The sequence below is a fragment of the Nyctereutes procyonoides genome, unplaced genomic scaffold (genome assembly GCF_905146905.1).
Source record: "Nyctereutes procyonoides isolate TBG_1078 unplaced genomic scaffold, NYPRO_anot_genome, whole genome shotgun sequence".
Lineage (NCBI taxonomy): Eukaryota > Metazoa > Chordata > Mammalia > Carnivora > Canidae > Nyctereutes > Nyctereutes procyonoides.
The window spans coordinates 33102316-33121182 of record NW_026575046.1 but is presented as its reverse complement, the minus strand read 5'-3'; the positions used below and the strand labels follow the sequence as shown (position 1 = coordinate 33121182).

Genomic DNA, 18867 nt, shown 5'->3' with positions numbered 1-18867 from the left:
CAAAAATCCAGTCCCCTTAACCTGAGGGCTAATCCAAGGTCTGCTGCTCATCCCCAACTGTCCTACGAAGGGGTAGGGAGTGGCCAAAAATATGTAAATGATACACTTAGAAAGGAGTCCCATTTTACAGTCTGAAAAACCAAAGCACAATTTTTTGTGGGAGAGAGGGAAGAAAAAATTGAAACCAAGCTCCTACAAATCTCAGAATTGCTAAGGAATGAGGTTCTTGCCACAGAAGTGGCCTGATGTGAAGCATATACATCTGTGCAATCGCATGGGGGGGGGGGGACTGTTTAGCAAAAAGTTATTTTACAAATTTCTAAGTCTGAACCTCGTCTAGGTCAAATTATATCCCTTTCCACACCAACTCTGACCTAGTTGCCTCTTCTCTACCGGGGATGTACTATGGGCTTGGGAGAACCCCAGAACAAACCCAAGTGAAAGCCTCTGTCCATCCCACACTGTTTTGTTGTCTTCTGGCTAGCTGCAAACCCAAGCAGTAAGCTCTTGGGGGGCAGAGAAGTATGACAGAAAGAGCACTACCCTGGGGATCAGCATACTTGTGTTTTAAACCTGCTGTCCCATACGGCAGCCCCAGTCAATAGCACTCCCTACATGGGCCTGGTTTCCTCAGCAAAGTATGTACGAGGTGTGTGTGGGCATGGACACATGTGCATAAATTCTGGAGTGGGTTCAGTGGGCTCAAGGCAACTCCAGGTGCCTGCAGGGGGCAGTGAAGGAGTGGAGGATTCAGAGGCAGCACAGGTGGGGGGGGGGGATTGTGTGCCAGCAGTGATGCAACACTGGCCAACTCCTTAACCTTTCTCATCAGGAAAATGCTACCTTCATTACCAAGGGCTGCTTTGAGGATTACCAGCAGGTAAGTGTCCTTGAAAGCATATGTTTGTCGGGGTGTGTGTGTGTGTGTGTGTGTGTGTGCGCGCGCGCGCACGTGCAGATACAGATGAGATACTATGAACCCATTTTTTAAAAAAGTATGCATATGTATATACACTCACAATCAAAATAAGTATAGAAATGTGCTGTCCAGGGCAGCCCAGGTGGCTGAGCGGTTTAGCGCCACCTTCAGCCCTGGGTGTGATCCTGGAGACCCGGAATCGGGTCCCGTGTAGGGCTCCCTACATGGAGCCCGCTTCTGCCTGTGTCTGTGCCTGCCTCTCTCTCTCTCTCTCTCTCTCTCTCTCTCTCCGCCTGTCTCTCATGAATGAATAAATAAAAATAAAATCTTAAAAAAAAAAAAAGAAATGTGCTGTCCAATACAAGAGTCACTAGCCACATGTGGATATTGAGTTCTTATCTTATAACGTGGTTGGTAGTCCAAACGGAGAAATGCTTTATTTATTTATTTATTTTTAAAGATTTTATTTATTTATTCATGAGAAAGAGAGAGAGAGAGAGAGAGAGAGAGAGAGAGAGAGAGAGAGAGAAAGAGAGAGAGGGGCAGAGACAAAGGCAGAGGGAGAAGCAGGCTCCATGCAGGGAGGCCGACTGGGACTTGATCCTGGATCTCCAGGATCATGCCCTGGGCTGAAGGTGGTGCTAAACCGCTGAGCCACCCAGGAAATGCTTTAAATGTAAAAGACATACCAGATTTCAGACTTAGTACAAAGAATACAAACTATTTCACTAGTAATTTTTATGTTAATTTTATGTTGAAATAACAATCTCTGAATATCTTGGGCTGTATCATTTAAATTGATTTCACCTGTCTTTAACTTTTTTAAAACTATGGCTACTAAAAAATTTAAAACTATACATATAGCCTGTGTTGTATTTCTATTAGGCAACACTAGTCTAAAAGGATGTGATTGCTTAGTACTGTTTATGGTAGTTAATGGACATTTTTCTACAATGAATTGGTGTTTAAATAAGTTGAAAAGATTTCCCCTACAAAAGAGGTTAAAAGGCCCAACACATAACAGTATTTCGCATCCCCTTTGGGAAGAGCCAGAGAGCCTCCCAATGCCTGTAAAGAGCCACCTCCCTGGCCACAACGGGCTCGGAGGCCATGCCTGAGAAACCACAAGGTCAGCATAGCTCTTTCCAGAAGCTGCAGGTGGCTTAACAGAGCTGAAGAGGAACATCTCTGGGGAAAAAAGGGTCAGGGCTCCTCTGTGAGATGAGAAGTTCCAGGGCCTGGCTCACACCCACTAAAGGTGGCCAGGGGACAGAACTGGGAAGTCCAGGCTGAAGCACCAGGGGTCCTATATAGATTCCTGCTGCCGGGAGATTTGTACAGGTCCTCTCTCTCCCAGAAACAGTTTTCCAGGTAGGGTATGTATACTTCCGTGGTGCAGAAGAATGCAAAGCTAGATGTTAAGTATTGTGAGGAACTCTGTAGTCAGCGTGCCAGGAGCCGAAATCCATCTTCTTACTTAATACTAATACTGCATAGCCTTAAGCAAATTACTGAACTTCTCTGAACTCTTCTGTTTTCTCATCCATAAAATGAGGATCAGAACTGTAGCTAGTTCCCATAAGGTATTTGTGAAAATAAATGAGATAGTATGGTAGCTCAGAAGTTTGATAATCATCTTGGAAGTGGAGGGTCTGGGGCAGTCTGGCCTGGCTCCCTAGGGCATCTGTCCTCAAGGGAAGCTACCCATGAGGCAGATTCTAGGACACCTGGCTAAGCCCAGGGACATAATAAAGGCACATTAGATTAATGACAGATAAACAATGAATTCTATAAGCCTTCTTACAAGTTACGAGAAAGGAAGGTCCAGCCAGGAGAAGTGAGGGAGCAGAGCTGAAAACAGAACGTGGATCCACAGGTATCAGCTTGCTCTGACCCCACCCTGAAGATCTTACCTGAAATTAAAAAGCCACTGTAGTTTCTGACAAGAAATGTGACACTAAGAGCCCATGTCAGGCCATTCCCCATCTGTAGGCCCCACCATCCTTGCCCCAGCTCCTGATGGTGGCCGCAAGCTATTTACCCACATTATCACTCCACCTCCACCCTGGGGCATGGAGCTTGAGATAGGCTAGGGGAAACCACCTAACAGGAAAACTCCAATATTCTCCTGGCCCTGGGGCCAAGAGACCCAAAACCAGAGAAAACATCTGCCTGCCTCAGGCCATCCTCTTATTAATGGGCACAATACAACAATAATTCAGCTTCTGGACAGACAGGAGGAAGTAAGAAACAGCAATCAGAAAACTTCCTCTTTAAGTGGCCTAGTCTCAAAGGAAAACAGTAAGGTAAAAAAAAATTGGGCCCAGTGACCATGCCATTATTCACTCCTTTCCATCTCTTTCCCAGACTACTGTAGAAGTCTCCAAGGGATCTATCTCCCTGCCCTCCACGCCAGTCCATTCTGCATAGGACCAAGTAACTCTCAAGCAGAAATGCTCTCTCTCTCAATGCTTTCGAACAGGATCCAAACTCCCTAAGTGGGCCTCCCAAGGCCGCTCGATTCTGAGTTTTGGGCCCCCCCCCTTTTTTTTTGCATTTATCTATTCATGAGAGACACAGAGAAAGGCAGAGACATAGGCAGAGGAAGGAGAAGCAGCAAGCTTCCTGAGGGGAGCCCGATGTGGGACTTGATCCCAGGATCCCAGGATCACGACCTGAGCCAAAGGCAGACAATCACCGAGCCACCCTGTTGTCCCTGGGCCCCTCACCTCTTATCCATCCACACAGGCTTCCTGGTACGTTCCTTGCAGAATTCTGAACTCATTAACATACCATGTAGTACTTGCTGTTCCTCCAGGCAAGAATGCTCACCACCATGCTTCTTTCTCATCAATTCATCTCGGCTCATCCTGAGATACCTTCCCTGACAGTATTTGAAGTTGTCCCCAGCCACATATCCCCACTACTCTAGCACACTGACTTTGTTTCTCTCACAGCACTTACCACTATAAGCAGCTGCCATGTAGTATTAAAGATGGCTGCAAACTGCACTCCTCTCATTGAAAGGCAGGGCCCATGATCCCTTTCCTTCATTCTCAGCAGACTCTGTGCCCTCTATCATCACACCATGCTATAAGTGATGTTGTGCTAGTGCTCAGGCCCAGGACCTTAGTATATTGACAGCATCTACTTCCTGTCTCTTGGAAAAAACTCTGGGAGCACTAAGCCACTCACAGTAAGTCCTACTACTCTGAAACTACCAGATTGGAGAGGGTACCTGAGGGCACTCTAGTTCAGCTGAACTCAGCCTTCCAGCCATCCCTGCCAAGGTACCAAAAATACGAGTGAAGCTTGGTGGGCCCTCCAGACCAGGCCTATGCTACCTCTATCACTGCCATATAGAAATCACCTGGCTGAGACCTGTCCTAATCCTGACCCACACACGAATCAGTGAACAAAATATTGTTGTTGTTGTTTTTTTTTTATCTTACTCCAAGTTTGGGGTGATTGGTTAGGCAGCAATAGATAGCAAGAACTACCTTGTTGGTTTATTGTGTCTCCCCACTAGAATGCCAACTACAAGGGCAGCTCCCTTGTCTTGTTCCCAGCAGTATTCCCACAGTCTCATACTTAGGTTTCTCAAATGTGAATGATTTTCACTTTGGTGGTAGCCAAGTTAGTTCCTTTCGTACAAACAAGGGTTAGGCTCAAGCCCTTCTGCTCTTGATTAGCCTGAGTCTGAATAGTTTCTTGAGATGGGTCAGCTTCCCTTCCACTGAGCTGGTCAATACTTTGACCCTGGACTCCACAAGACAGGTTCTAAATCTGAGAGCCAGAAGCACGAGGGGTGGTCTCAACAGCAACCCAGTGTAACCACGTACAGGATGGGAGAATCTTCTCAATGACATTTTCATCAATAGATGAGCCACAAGTTTACACACTGAGACGGGTACCCATAACCTTCTGGGGCAGCTCATCTTAGCCCAGCATTTTCCAAAGGCCTAAGGCAGAAAGAATGTCTCATGCCTTGGTAGAAGAATCCCAAAGCCTTGGCCAACCTCTCAGATATAACACTAAAGCTAGTCCAAGCAGGTGGGGGAAAACAATTCCCTCTAAATGAAATCTTTCTCAACACACTGCAGTCTTCATCTCCAATTTGATACACCAAACTTAACCCTAGCAGGAAAGGACCTTGAAAGACTTTCTGGTTTACCCACTTTCATTTAGAGAAGAGGAAAAGGAAGTCTAAGCAAGCTCAGTAAGTTGCCCTAAGTGTCTTAGCAAGTGAACCAAACAGCTAAGACTAGAAGGCTGGTCTCCAGTTTCCTGCCCAGAGTTCTCTGTCCTAGCCCTAGTACAGGGCTCACACCAACAATGGTAGGAGGAACAAGCCTGCCTTGAGGAAGTTTCTCTCCAGTGTCTCTACCCCTAGAGAGAATTCAATGCTCCAAAGACACGGACCTACTCAGGATTTTTTCCCTTTTTGTCTGAGAACTAGTAATACCTGTCCTACTCACTCTCCCATCTATGGTGTTTGAGCTGGAAGGGGCCTTAGAGATTGAGATCAAAGATGCCATACCCATTTTACAGATGTGGGAGGGGAGTGAAGTCTCAATGGGACCTAACATAAGCCAGTTTCCCCATCTCTTAGCTCTCACACAGCTCTGGGGCCTAAGGCCACAATGCCTAGTGGTGTCCAGTCTCCCCATAGGTAAGGAATCCCTTCTAGGGGCTCCAATTGCTGCCACAGACCTTAAAGCCCCCCCCCCCAACTCCTCCCTTAAGGATGCTCCTCAGCTTGCAGGCTGGACAGACTGCTATTCTCTCTTTGTATGATCAAACATACAAAGTCTGGGCCCACGGGACACATGCTGGTGTCCAAGTCTAACGTGAGGTAGGTACTGCCACTGGACAGCACTCATAAAGGAAGAGATTGAGCAAGGCCAGCTCCTCTCATTTTTTTCTGTAACAGTTTTACTGATATCATTCACAGATCATGCTATTCATCCAAAATATAAAATTTAAAGTTTTGTTTGTTTTTGCATATTCATACTGAGTCTGTTCTCTTAGAGAGAAGCCGCAAATTTCAAGGTTTCCAGATAAATTTTCGTGGAAGGGGGGAGGGGGCGCTTGGGTGGGTCAGTTGGTTGGGCATCTGACTCTTGATTTCAGCTCAGGCTCAGGCCATAATCTCAGGGTTGTGGGATCGGGCCTCATGTCAGGCTTTGTGTTCAGCATGGAGCCGACTGCTCCCAGTCCCTCTGTTCTTTTTTTTTTTTTTTTTAAGATTTTATTTATTTATTCATGAGAGAGAGAGACAGAGACACAGGCAGAGGGAGAAGCAGGCTCCATGCAGGGAGCCCGACGTGGGACTCGATCCCGGGTCTCCAGGATCACGCCCTGGGTTGAAGGCAGGCGCTAAACCGCTGAGCCACCCGGGCTGCCCCAAGTCCCTCTATTCTTCTCCCCCACTTTCATACATGCACTCCCTCTAAAATAGATGAATAAAATCTTGAAAACAAAAACACCTGTCAGTTGGCTGGAACGGACCTGAGGATGTAAGGTGAGGGATGCCAATTTTGACTTCTGCCTTTCAGGATGTAAGCCCCATCATGACAGCCCCTAAATTACCTACCCCCACATTTCAGGGCCTGACACCTACAAGTACTCAAGAATTTCTGAATGAGGGGCACCTGGGTGGCTCAGTGGTTGAGCATCTGCCTTTGGCTCAGGTCCCCAGGATCAAGTCCGCCATCAGGCTCCTTGTAGGGAGTCTGCTTCTCCCTCTGCCTATGTCTCTGCCTCTCTCTGTAGGTCTCTCATGAATAAATAAAATCTTAAAAAAAAAGGAAGAAAGAAGAAAGAAGAAGAAGAAGAAGAATTATTTCTGAACAAATCTGGGCAAATACTTTTGCAAATCTGCAGCCGCACACCCGTATAGCAAATCACCATCCAACCTGTTTAAAATATTATTACCACATCAAGAAACTCAGTACACCTCACGAGCAGCTGAATCTATTTGGGGGCACTGTTGAAAGTTTTTTCTTGACCCTTTATCCCCCATTTGCCCTCAGAGCTTTACCCATAGGGACACAGGAAGGAGGTCTATTCAAACTGTATTTCAGAACAGCCAGCATTTCCACCCACCCCAAGCTTTGATTCTTTGGGCAAAATAATTCTAGTTCCTTCAACCGTTCCCTCCTCACAGAAAGGTGCATGCATCTCAGCAAGCTACCTCCTCTGTGTGTTCCTAATTTCCTGTCTCCCTCCCACATTCTCCAGAAGCAGCGTCCAGCTCCCCACACCCAAGAACCTTGCTCTCACCACATCCAAACTCTACCCCTACATTCAGCACCACTTTGGGGAAAACCTAAGCCAGGCTATTCCATGCACATAATCAATACCTCTTCCTCAAGCTGCTGTTAATGCATACATTTAAAACAGGAAAAGCAGAGACCTCCACTCCCCCAAACAAACCCAAAGCTGGAGAAAGACATCAAAGACGGAATAAGAGCATTTCACTTCAAGGCACCTGAGCCTATTTCTCACTGACACTCTATTACTAGTGCATTCCTTAGCACCACACTCTAGGCCTCTTGCTGCAGAATTATAGCCCCCAGCGACTCCTTATGCACCCCTCTACTGTACAGTTCCCTGACAGCACATGACTAAACAGAAGGGATCAAGGGGCAGAGGATCCAGGAAGACAGAGAAAGGCTGGCTTTGGCACCTGACCTCTGTTACCAAATGAAGACATGGGTCAAAACCAAGTCCTCAACACTCTCAGGACTATCACTTCTTACTGTTTGCCAGGCTCTGGATGAGTTCTCATGTTCATCTACCTCATTTTCAACAAGGACTCCAACGCCTGACTACTCTAGATATAATTCCATTTACTGAAGCCTGTAAGTTACCAACCTGTCCAAGGGCACTCAGTTGCTAAGTGGCTGGGGCTAACTCAAACTATGCCCGACTGACTCCAAAGTCCCTGTTCAATTACCCCATTCTACTTCTTCCTCCAGAGGTGGAGTGCAAACAGAACTGAAGTAGAAGGCAAGAGGACTGGGTTCAAGTCTCAGCCTCTCTTTGAACTGTGATCCTGAGCAACTATTTCCTTTCTAGGTCTGAAGTATGTAACCTATGATCAAGGGGCTTAGAGTCAATGACACCTATGGTCCCTTCCAGCTCAAAATACTCCTTCCTCTCAAAAAGAAGGGAGGCACCTGGGTGGCACAGTAGGCCGAGTGCCCACTTTTGGTTTCAGCTCAGGTCATGATCTCAGGCTTGTGGGATCAAACCCAAGGCAGCTCCACGCTCAGCGTGGAGTCTGCTTAAGACTCAAACTCTCGGGATCCCTGGGTGGCGCAGCGGTTTGGCACCTGCCTTTGGCCCAGGGCGCGATCCTGGAGATCCGGGATCGAATCCCACGTCGGGCTCCCGGAGCATGGAGCCTGCTTCTCCCTCTGCCTGTGTCTCTGCCTCTCTCTCTCTCTCTCTCTCTGTGACTATCATAAATAAATTTAAAAAAAAATTAAAAAAAAAAGACTCTCTGCTCCTCCCCTACCTCCTCTCTAAATCAATCAATCAATCAATCAATCAATCAAAAGAAGAAGGGAAAGGAAATCCCAGCCTGAGAGCACAGTAGTGGGGAAAGAGTTGACAACTGGGAATTGGGCTGGGGGAGCCAGAATATAGCCCCACATTCTCAGGGACTCACTATAGCAGTTTACCAGTGGGCAAAAGCAGAGCCATTACTCTCAGCACAAGTATAAAGCCCAAGTATAAAATCCACTGAATTAAGCACAAGTATAAAACCAACTGAATTAAGCTGAGGGGAGGTGGCTCTGATGGAAGGAAACCTTGGGCACATGGCTGGCTATCTGTGGAAAAGCCCAAAGGGCCAAGCTGCAAAGTGGCTTATAGCAGGTAGCCTGTGAGTCTCGAAGTCCTGCCACATGGGTGCCTCCCCTATTAGAAGTGAGAGTTGCCATGCCAGTCCACCTGTAAGCCTGTCCCCTGCTACTACTTCCAGGACTTCCTCCTCTTCATGCCTATGCTGCTACATCAGGGTGAAGGAGGCTGGTGGCTCTAAGCTCAAGCATGAGCTCAGCCTCGGCCAGTCCGTCAGGAACCCTACTTCTTCCAGCAACTGAGATGCATTCCAGCTAATGTGGCCTTCTGAAAGGTCAGAGAAATCTCATAAGCTGGAGCTGCTCCCTATGCCTAAAGGATGACAGCTGATAATGGCCCAATACTTCAGGAATGACTTGGAAGTCTGCTCCCTTTTGTAATCTGGGAACCTTGCCCCAAAGGATCAGACAGGAAACCCCAAACCATCTACTTTTAAGATGTTCTCATGTGGCCAAAGTAATTTTTCAAAAGAAAAAATCTGACCATGCCACTCTCTCATTTAAAATCTTTTATGGCTTCTCACTGCTGTCCAGTTAAAATCATGATCTTTCTAAGTCATCTACACTATAGCCACAGGGAATTTACTCAATTCCCTGAACCCCTAGGGCCTTTGCTCCACCAAGAATGAGCTTTCTTTTCAGACTTTTTCTCAAAAGACTCTTACCCATCCTTCCCATTTCAAGTGATTTGTTACCCATTGCTTCCTCCACAAAGAATTCTCTGACCTAGGATTGAGTTGGGTGCCTTTGATACACTCCTAGAGAACCCCATCCCTTTCTTACATGGTACCTTCCATACTGGACGGAGTGCATGTATTCCTTCCCAACACAGATTTTTGTTATCTACCGTGGCATTTTCTTTCTTTTTCTTAAAGAAAAGATTTTATTCATGTATTTCATAAAAGACAGAGAGAGGCAGAGACGTAAGCAGAGGGAGAAGCAGGATCCCCATGGTAAGCCCGATGTGGGATTAACCCCTGGACTCCAGGATCACGTCCTTAGCTGAAGGCAGACGCTCAACCACTGAGCCACCCAGGCATCTCTACTGTGGTATTTTCTATGCCAAACTCACAATGTGCTGCGTGATGCTGTCAAAGTATGAGATTCACCCATTCGTTCATCAATTAAATGTTCTCTGAGCCACCTACTATGTGCCAGGCATATTGTAGATGCTGGGGATACAGCAGTAGCCAAATATTGAAGTCCCTGACTCAATGGTGATAAGAACTAAGAAGAAAAATGAAGGAGGCAGGTGAGATGGGGATACAGAGTACGGGATGGAGTCTTGCAATTTTATAGAGGGTGGTCTAGGAAGGCCTCTCCATCACAGTGTTCTTTAACAGGAACTTGAAGAATGTGACAGTGTGAGCCATGCGGCTATCTGGGGAAAGAGCATTCCAGAACCCCAACTCTGAAACAGAGTATACAACATACTCTAGGAGAGGCCAAGACCAATGTTGCTGAATGAGAAAAACAGTGAAAGAGGTTAGAGCTTGGGGGGAATGGGTGGTAATAGGGAGCCATATCAAGTGTAGATTACAGAATACTCTAAGGATTTGGGATTTCCATTCCATGATGAGAGATCTTGAGGCAAGAGTGACAGGAGATCAGGTAGGAGGCTGCTTCAGCAATCTGGATGAGAAGCAATGGTCTGTGGATTAGGCTGGTAAAAGAGCAGGTGGTAAAAACTGTCTAACTTTGTATCCAGTTTTTAGGAACCAAAATGACGTACTGGTAAATTATACATGAGATAACAAGGATGACCCCAAGACTCTTAGTCCAAGCAATTAGAAGGGTAGTTGCTTACTAATTTCTGAGTCTCATTTTCCTCATCTTTGAAGCAGGGATAAAAAGACTACTCACTTAGCAGATTATATGGGCTAGAACACAGCAGGCACCCAGTAAGTGGTAACTATGGTATCACTATTACTTATCTTGGGATCACCAGGAACTTAAATAAACTGGTGCATGTGAAAATGAGAGGAAAAACCATACAGAGCCCAGGTGGATCATTTATCCAGATGGCTCCTGGCCACAGTGGGACTTCAGCTTCCCCCAAGCAGCTTGCAACTTCATTTTAAAGGAGAGAAAAGGCTACTTTGAGTTACTGGAAAGCACCTCTGGAGGGTCAGGTGGTTATCACAAGTATGGACAATTATTACAAAGTGCCCTATAAACACGTTCTCCGATGGATGGGGTCATCTGAGTTTACTAATAGTATTTCATACTGAGATGGAGAAGCCCCTCACTACACATGACAGATTTATATGGCTGGCTTTACAAAATTCATCAATAAAGGCCCATGCTCCTCACATTCCACACCTACAGCTTTGCCAGTCCAAAGGTGCAGCCAAAAGAAAGGTGCCACGTCAAGACTGTCCCCATGATTCTCAGAAAATCCCTCAGGGAGACATCCTAGGCTATCTGCCACAAGAAGTTGGCCAAATGGTTCTGGTAACTTCTGCAAATAGCGCTACTTGAAAATTAAGCTAACTCCTGATTATCCACCCTCATTTTAGAAAGTCATGAATAACCTGCCAGAAGGGGTCATTGAAACTACATATATCTGGCTTTGGAATGCATCTTCTGGAACATAAACCACTTATACTTGTGTGGGACATTTTAACTAATCAACGGTGCTACCTCATACTCACATTAATTTGATCCTCAAAACAACCTCAACATAGGGATTACTCCCATTCATAACTAAGAAAAAAGAGGTTAGCAAGCAAAGTCACCATGTGAGAGCAGAAGAGGTACTCTGCCAATGTTCTGATTCAAATCCTTTCGCTCTGCTCCCTCACCCTGCTCTTTCCTATGCTTTTATTAGGCAGGTTTTAAAACTTACTTCCTTTCATGAACCCCCAGCAAGGTAAGGCCATCCTCTCTCCTGACCACTCCCCACCAGGTAACTCTGGACCAGCCAGGGGTGTTTGTGAACCCAGAGTGAGGCACCTGTGAGCCCTCTGGAGGCCCCAACACCCTAATTACCCCCTTTGTAAGCTTGTCTTGGATTTTGCAAACAGGGGCACTCCCATCTGCCAAGCTCTCCATTTTAAAGAGGTTTCTGTGGTTTCAGGCCCGCTCCTCCTCCTCTCTCCGCCCGCCTCCCCTTGGGAGGGAATGAGTGCTGAGTAACAGCTCTAAAATGCTTACTCTAGCCTAGGTCCCACTGCAGACAGGGAGGGTGGGTGGGCCAAGAGACTCCACCCCTCAGGAGGTTCAGGGTTTCAGACTGCAGAGACCATCCTATACCCCCCTAGTCCCCCAGCCTGTACCTCAGCCCTAATAGGCATACTTCTCTCTCCCAAGCAGGCACTTACTTCCCAGGGAAGTATAAAAAACTCCCCACCCAAAGTTGAGGGGGTTGCCAGCCTCCCCTATCTCCTCTTTAGTGGGTCCTAATTGTGTGCTTTCCTTAGAAGAGGAGAAACTAATTTGAACTGCAAGAAAACAGCTTTAAATTCTCATTTATGGAGGCTAACCTAGCAGTTCTTAGCCAAGGGTACACAATATAAACAGTAATGGAGCTCATCACTCCTGACAAGTAATTCCTTACAATAATTTAAAGGGATCAGATTTCCTCAGTTGTCACCAAAACGTCTTCTTGAAACTGGTTCAAATCAGGATTCACACAAGATCCACACAATGCACTTGACTGATGTCTCAACTCTCTTAAAAACTCATTTATTGATAATCTGTCCCACAGAATCTCTCACATTCAGAATCTAAAGGACTGCTACCTCGTGGTCTATCAACTTGTTCCTCTATACCAACAGGGCTCTGTTAGGTTTGGGTTCAATTCTTTGGGGGGCTGGATTGGGGGGGCAGTTTTCACAGGCAACGCTGTGTACTTTCTATCTAGGCGCCTCAAGGTGCATAATGTCTACTTGCTCCATAGTGTCTGATATACACCTCAAGTGATCTGCCTAGATTCCTAAAGCCAGAAGTCTCTCTAGGCTATCACAAAACTTGGATTCAAAACTGAGTTCTTAACGGCTGTGGCCAATAGGAAAAAGAAAAAAACATATAAAAAGCTCTGTTTTGGTTTCTTTCTTTTGTGTGTGGGGGTGGGGCGGGGCTATTGAAAAACTTTTTTTTCCCCGATACCAAAAATACTCTGAACACATTTAGAGTTAATCTGATTCCCTCATTTTCAGATGAAGAAACAGAGGCAGAGGAAGCATGGGGACCACAACGCTGGTCACCAACAGAATCAAAAGTGGAATGAACATGCTTAATAACGGTGGTCATTTATTGTAAAAATTTTTAAATAGCAATCATTGGATAGGTAGCACTTATTAGAGTGGTCTGTGCCTGGCACTCTGCTAAGGGCTTCATAAACATTACCTTCTTTAATTCTCACAACCCTTGCAACAGTAACTCATTATTCTCCTTTTGGGGATGAGAGAATGGTGGCTCAGAGAGGCTGAGTAATTCACCCAAGATCGCACAGCAAGTTAGAAGCAAAGCTCAATATATACAAATATTAAATCATTAGTTGCCAATCTGAAACTAATAATCAATTATACCTCAAAAAAAAAAAAAGGCAGCAGTAGCAGCAAAAGAAACAAAGCTGGGACTCAAAATTGCAGACTGTAGGATTCTACAGCAGAGCTCCTGCTTCCCACTTCTCATGGTGGGGAAGAAGAGGCCAGGGTCTGAAGTAGCTCTGATGCTATACTGAAAACTGATACCCCAGATCCACACAGATGACCCACCCTCGTGCAACTAGGAGGAACCTGGGAAAGGGCCTAACCCTAGGAAGAAAAGTGGAGAAAGAGAGCAGAGGTTTGTTGTTTGGGGCCAGCTGGGTGGCGTGGAGGATCCCTGGGGTTGCCCTGGGTTAGGTGGGATTATAACTCTATTTTGTGCCATCAGTTAGCTGCACTTCAAAGGAACACACACAAAACATAAACTACTCAAGTCTGAGACCCTGCCGGACTTCTCCTTAAAGTCAAGAAGACTATATATACCCAGCTTACTTTTCTTATGACGTGAAGTTAGAGGTCCCATGCAGCCAACCCACTGACTCCCCTGCTGGGGTGGGCAGCTTGTGGTGATGACATTCTCAGGTCTCAACCCACTGCACGTGCACTGGCCACACAAACTTTTAGCTCAGCCACGGCTGTTCCCCACAGCCCTTGAGAGTACATGTGCACTCTACCAAAAGTAGTTTTTATGAAACGCAAATAAACAAATTAAAAAATATTTTTAAAACAGTCATCACACCACATTCCGAAGCAAAAATAGCCAATTCCTTGGGTCAGCAACCTTTAAGATTATCCACAATATGTCCTTCCTGTCTGGGGTAAGGAGAACTCCATTTTTGAGGAGATGGATCCCATATATTTCATGGAATACTGACACAATCCCAGAAAAGGAAAAGTACTGCATATCCTCCACCACCAACCCCATCTTACAGGTGGAGAAGATGGCAACCCAGGAAAAGTCCTGGAAAGCCCGACAGTCTCCCAGACATGGTATAACAGCTACTACATGTCAAGCATTGGGATATCACTACAGTGAATGCTGACAACAACCCTATGAAGCAGATAAATCTTAATTTACTCCCTATTAGATAAATGGAGAAGCTGAGACACAGAATGGTTAAGTTACTTGCCCAAGGAGGCACAGCCAGCAAGTGGGAGAGCTGGCATTTGAGCGAATGCTGTTTTAACCCCAGAACCTTTGCAGTGTATCGTTTCTCACCCTGCTTCTCTCATACTCAGTAGCTGTGGCTAGAATAAGGGAAAAAAAAATTAAATGTCTTCAAAATATTCTAGGGGAACGTAAGTCCTGACTTAAGAATGGGGGGGGGGGATAGTGGAAAACATCTTTTATTACTAGTTACTGCATGTGTCCCTTAAAGCACTAAAACACTAGCATCCGAGCCAAAAGGAGGGCTAAAAATAGGCATTTGCAGCAAGCTCTGGAAAGCTTTTAGCTTGCTTATGAGGCACTCATTTCTGTGGACTCCCAAAAACATATGCATCACAGAACACAAAAATTCCCAAGACCACACTGCCACTCCATTGGTGTCACATTTAAACTTGTCTAAGTTGCAAATAAAATCAGGACTGAAAAACTGCCTTAGCAGTCGATGTAGACTCTCCAAAGAAAGGGCCACCAACTAACCTTACCAGACAGACAATTCAATCACAAAATTCTCTCTCAAAAAGCATCCAGGCCCTAATAACAGGCTTTTAAGCAAAGAAGCTACTGGATTAATTGAGAGTTAAGTCTGTCAAAGACTAGTCCAAAGGTTCAAAAACCAACGAGCAGACAAGACACTTTCTTGCCTTAAGACTCCTGAAAAACAAAAACAGAGCAAAACTACTAGGCTCAGAATTTTGCTTTGGGCACTTAAAGCAAGTTGGCTTCTCCACTCCAGGGAAAGGCGAGATGCCAGCCAAGCTGTCTTCTTCCCACGATCAATAACCCCAGTGACGCACCCTATCAAGGGTGCACTGCACTTGCACAAAATGCCAGCTCAGGCACCCAATACCACCTGATGTCACGGCTGATTTAAAACCCACAAGGCAGGTTCACCATTAAGCTAAGCAGCAGCAGCAGCAGCAGCCAGGGTGAGTAGCCCCATTTAAACTTCTGAGGAGCGCTCTCTCCTGGGGATGATTATACCCCTTTGAGTTTAAAGACGGGGGAAGGACCAAAGAGCGTTTTAAAGTTGATTTCCCTCCCTCTGTGGGTGGATCAGGAGGGATATGCAAGAAAATGGAGGTTTCAGCACTGCCCTTTGCATAAGAGGGTTCTGGAAGGCAAAGGGGGGAAGGGGAGAGAGCGCAGAAGGAAGAGAGAACACGGTTTGAGGTATCATTAGTAAACGTCAATGTCCCCTCCTCCAAATGAAGCAACCTTCAAAGAAATAAAAATTGCAACATGCTATTTTCAGAATTGGCTGTTCTGGTTTCCCTAGGACTACGAGTGGATTCTAATCCCCACCTCGAATGTGAAGGCCTTAATCAGCTCCCTCTTCAACCTCGGCCAGTCCCCCTCGGCCAGCGGCTGCAGCAAGGGAGGAGTTCTGCCGCGGCACCGGCACCGGCACCGGCACCGGCACCGGGGCGGAGGCCGCAGGCCCGCCGCTGTAGCCTCAGGCCGGCTTCGCTCCGGATCCACTGCCAAAGGGCCCAACACACCGAGCGCGGCGCCTCCGCGCGCCCCCCGCCCAAGCCGGCCACCGAGGCCCGCCGGCCTCCGGATTCGGCACCGCCCGCCCCCCGCCCGCCCCCGCGCTGACACGGCCCCGCGGCGATCTCCCAGGGCCCGGGGCCGCAGGACCGAAACCGCGAGCCGGAGGGGCAGGGCGCGGGCAGCGCGGCGGCGGTCACATGCCGCTGCCCGCGCGGGGAGGCACCACGCCGTCCCGGCTGCGGAGGAATGCCGGGAAGGGCCCGCGCACACGCACTCCCCGCGCACACGCACTCCCCGCGCCGCCGCCGCCGCCGCCGCCGCCGCCCGCACCCGCCCGCACCCGCCCTCCACCCCCAACGCACAGGCCCCGCGGCCGCCAGCAGCCCGCGGGCCGCCGGCGCGGCGCATGGCGCCCAACTGTCACCCGCCCGCCCGCCCGGCGCGGCCACTCCCTCCCCCGCCGCCGCACGCCCCTCGGCGCGCCGCGTGCCCCCGGCCTCGCCGCCCATTTTCCGCCTCCCCCGGAGCGGGTCCCCCGCACGCCCGCCGCCCGGCCCCCTCTCGAGGCGGAAGGTCCCCGGGACCGGGAAGGGAAACCCCCGAAGCCAGTGACACGTTGGGCTTCCTCTCTCCTCCTCGTCCTCCTCGTCCTCCTCGTCCTCGTCCCCGTAACCGACCCCTCGACCCGTCGCCCGAGGCGCCCCTGCCGCCTACGACCACCTACCACACGACAAAACTTGCTCACTTTGCGCGCCCGGATCCGTGCGGCCGCCCTGACATATGCTCACGAAACGCTCACAACATGGGGCCGATCGCGGCGCTCCCGGGACGCGAGCGTGGGGCGGGGCGCGGCGGGAAGAGGGGCTTCCCGGGAACGCGTCCGGCCAGGCGCCGTCCCCGACACCCGCTCGCGGGGGCGGGGGCCCTCGCTGCCGCCCGCGCCCGCCGTCCCCCCGCGGGGTAGGCCCGGGCCACGCCGCTGCCCGCCAGCCGCCGAGGCCCGGGCGCCGGCCGTGGGCTCCCGGAGGCCGGGCTCGGCCGGGGCGGCTTCCCGAGCGCGTCGGGGGACCGGGCACGGCGGCCCAACGCAAACCCGAGGCGAAGAAAAAGAGAGAAAAGGAAAAAGCCCCGAGTCACGACGGCCGGCGGCGGACCCCCGGGCCCTCAAGGCCGCTGGGGGAGGGGACGCCCTCCTCCCCGGAAGAGGTCCCGGCCCGGGGAGCCAGCAGGCGGACCCACCTGGAGGGGACTGTCCGTTCACCGCGGCCAGCACCGGCGGCAGCGCGTTCTTGGTCCACGGGTTCACCTTGGGCGGAGGGGCCTCCACGAAGTCCCGGCGCCCCGCGGCCGCGGCTCCGCCGGCGCCCGGCTCGCCGCCGCCCTCCTCCCCGTCGCTGACCGCCGGGCCCTCGGCGCCGGGCGGCGGCGGCGGCGGCGGCGGCGGCGGCGGCGGCCGCGGGCTCTCGCGCTCCGGCGGCCCGGTGCCCTCCTTGTGCGGCTTGGCGCAGAGCGGCCGAGGTCTCCGGGCGCCGCCGTCCGGCTCCCCCCCTCCGACGTCGTTCGCCCCGGGCTCGCCCTTGCCCTCGGCAGGCGGCGGCGGCGGCGGCGGCGGCGGCTTCTTCCTCACCAGACCCCCGTGCTCTTCGGCCTGCAAGAGCGGGGCGCCCCCCGGCAGCAGCGGCTCCACCTGAGTGGCCATCTGCGCGCCCGCCCCCCCGGAGAGGCCGCCTCCCCCGCCGCGAACTTGGCTTTCAGGGCACCCGCGACGCCTTCCTCCGGGCCGCCGGGCCCCAGTCCCTGCGGAGAAGGGCCGGGGCTCCCGCTAGGCGCGGCTCCCCTCGCGGTCGGATGCAGCCGCCGTAGGTCCGAGGCCCGCTGGCGGGCGGGGGGGGAGGGAGGCCCCCCACTCTGCGGTCCAGGCCTCCGCGGCGCGCGGCCCCCCCCGCCCGTTCCTCGCAAGGCGCCCCCACCCCGAGCCCGGCGGGCTTCTCGTCCCGTCCCTCCCTCCCCCCCGCCGCCGGGGCGGCCCGGGCTTCCCGGCTCGGGGGCTGCAGCAATATGGACGGACGGGGGAGAGGCGCGGCGAGCCGAGGCGACCACGCGATCCGCGGCAGGCGGCGGGCGGGCGCGCGCCTCGCGACGCGGCGGGCGAGGGGAGGGGACGGCGCGGCGGGGACGCGCCCGCCGAGGCCGGCCCAGGGCGGCGGGCGGCGGGCGGCGGGCGGCGGGCGGGCGGAGGCGGCGGGAGCGCGCGCGCACAGCCCCGCGGCCCCGCCCCCGCCCCGCCCCGCCCCTCGCCTCCGAGGCCTCGGAGCACCGCCCGGGCTGGGGGGTGAGGGGTGCTCCGACCGGACGGGGGCGAGCACGTGCCTGATGCAATTCGGGAGGGAGGGCGGGCGGGCGACGGGGGGCGGGCAGGAGAGAGGGGGGGGGGAAGAGGGGGAGGTGTCTTAAAGGGCCCGCGCGTCGGAGCGTCCGCAGGTGGAGCACATGGGAGCGGGCCACGCGGCCGAGCGGGCCTGCTCGCGCTCTCCAGGCTGGCTGCGCCCGACTCGGGAGTCGGAGCCATTAATGTCACCCCTGACTTACAGGGCGAAGGCGAGGGGTCCCTACCCACCTCGAGGACGCGCCGACGCTGCCGGTTCCCTGGCGCTCCGCGGGCCTGGCCCCTCCGGGGCCCCGCCTGGGTGACCTTGGGCGAGCCGCCCTCACCTCCGCGGGCCGCGCTGGGCTCCTCCCCGCGGGCCCTGGCCTGGACACTGCCCGCAGTCGGGTTCGACGCCTGGCCCGAAGGCAAGCCCTTAACCCTTGGGGACAAGGGTGCCTACAAAGTGGGGACGGAATTACCAGCAGCCGCCCCCCACCCCCACCCGGCCAAGCCCCTGAAACCCAGTATTTATAAGGCAGGAAACGTCTTTTCTT

At 51.2% G+C, this 18867-nt stretch overlaps 1 protein-coding gene across 2 annotated transcripts in view; it reads right to left on the bottom strand.

Moving 5' to 3' along the window:
• Positions 1–18089, bottom strand: part of LARP1 (La ribonucleoprotein 1, translational regulator) — a 56450-nt gene extending 38361 nt beyond the window's left edge. Inside the window, exon 1 of one of the 2 annotated variants that reach the window (XM_055325679.1) lies at positions 17185–18089. In XM_055325679.1, coding sequence (XP_055181654.1) covers positions 17185–17644 — 460 coding nt within the window. In that variant the 5' untranslated portion in view covers positions 17645–18089. Of the gene's footprint in view, positions 1–15753; positions 15772–17184 lie in introns of those variants that run through there. The other variant, XM_055325680.1, reaches the window with a different exon arrangement.
• Positions 18090–18867: the final 778 nt, after the last annotated feature.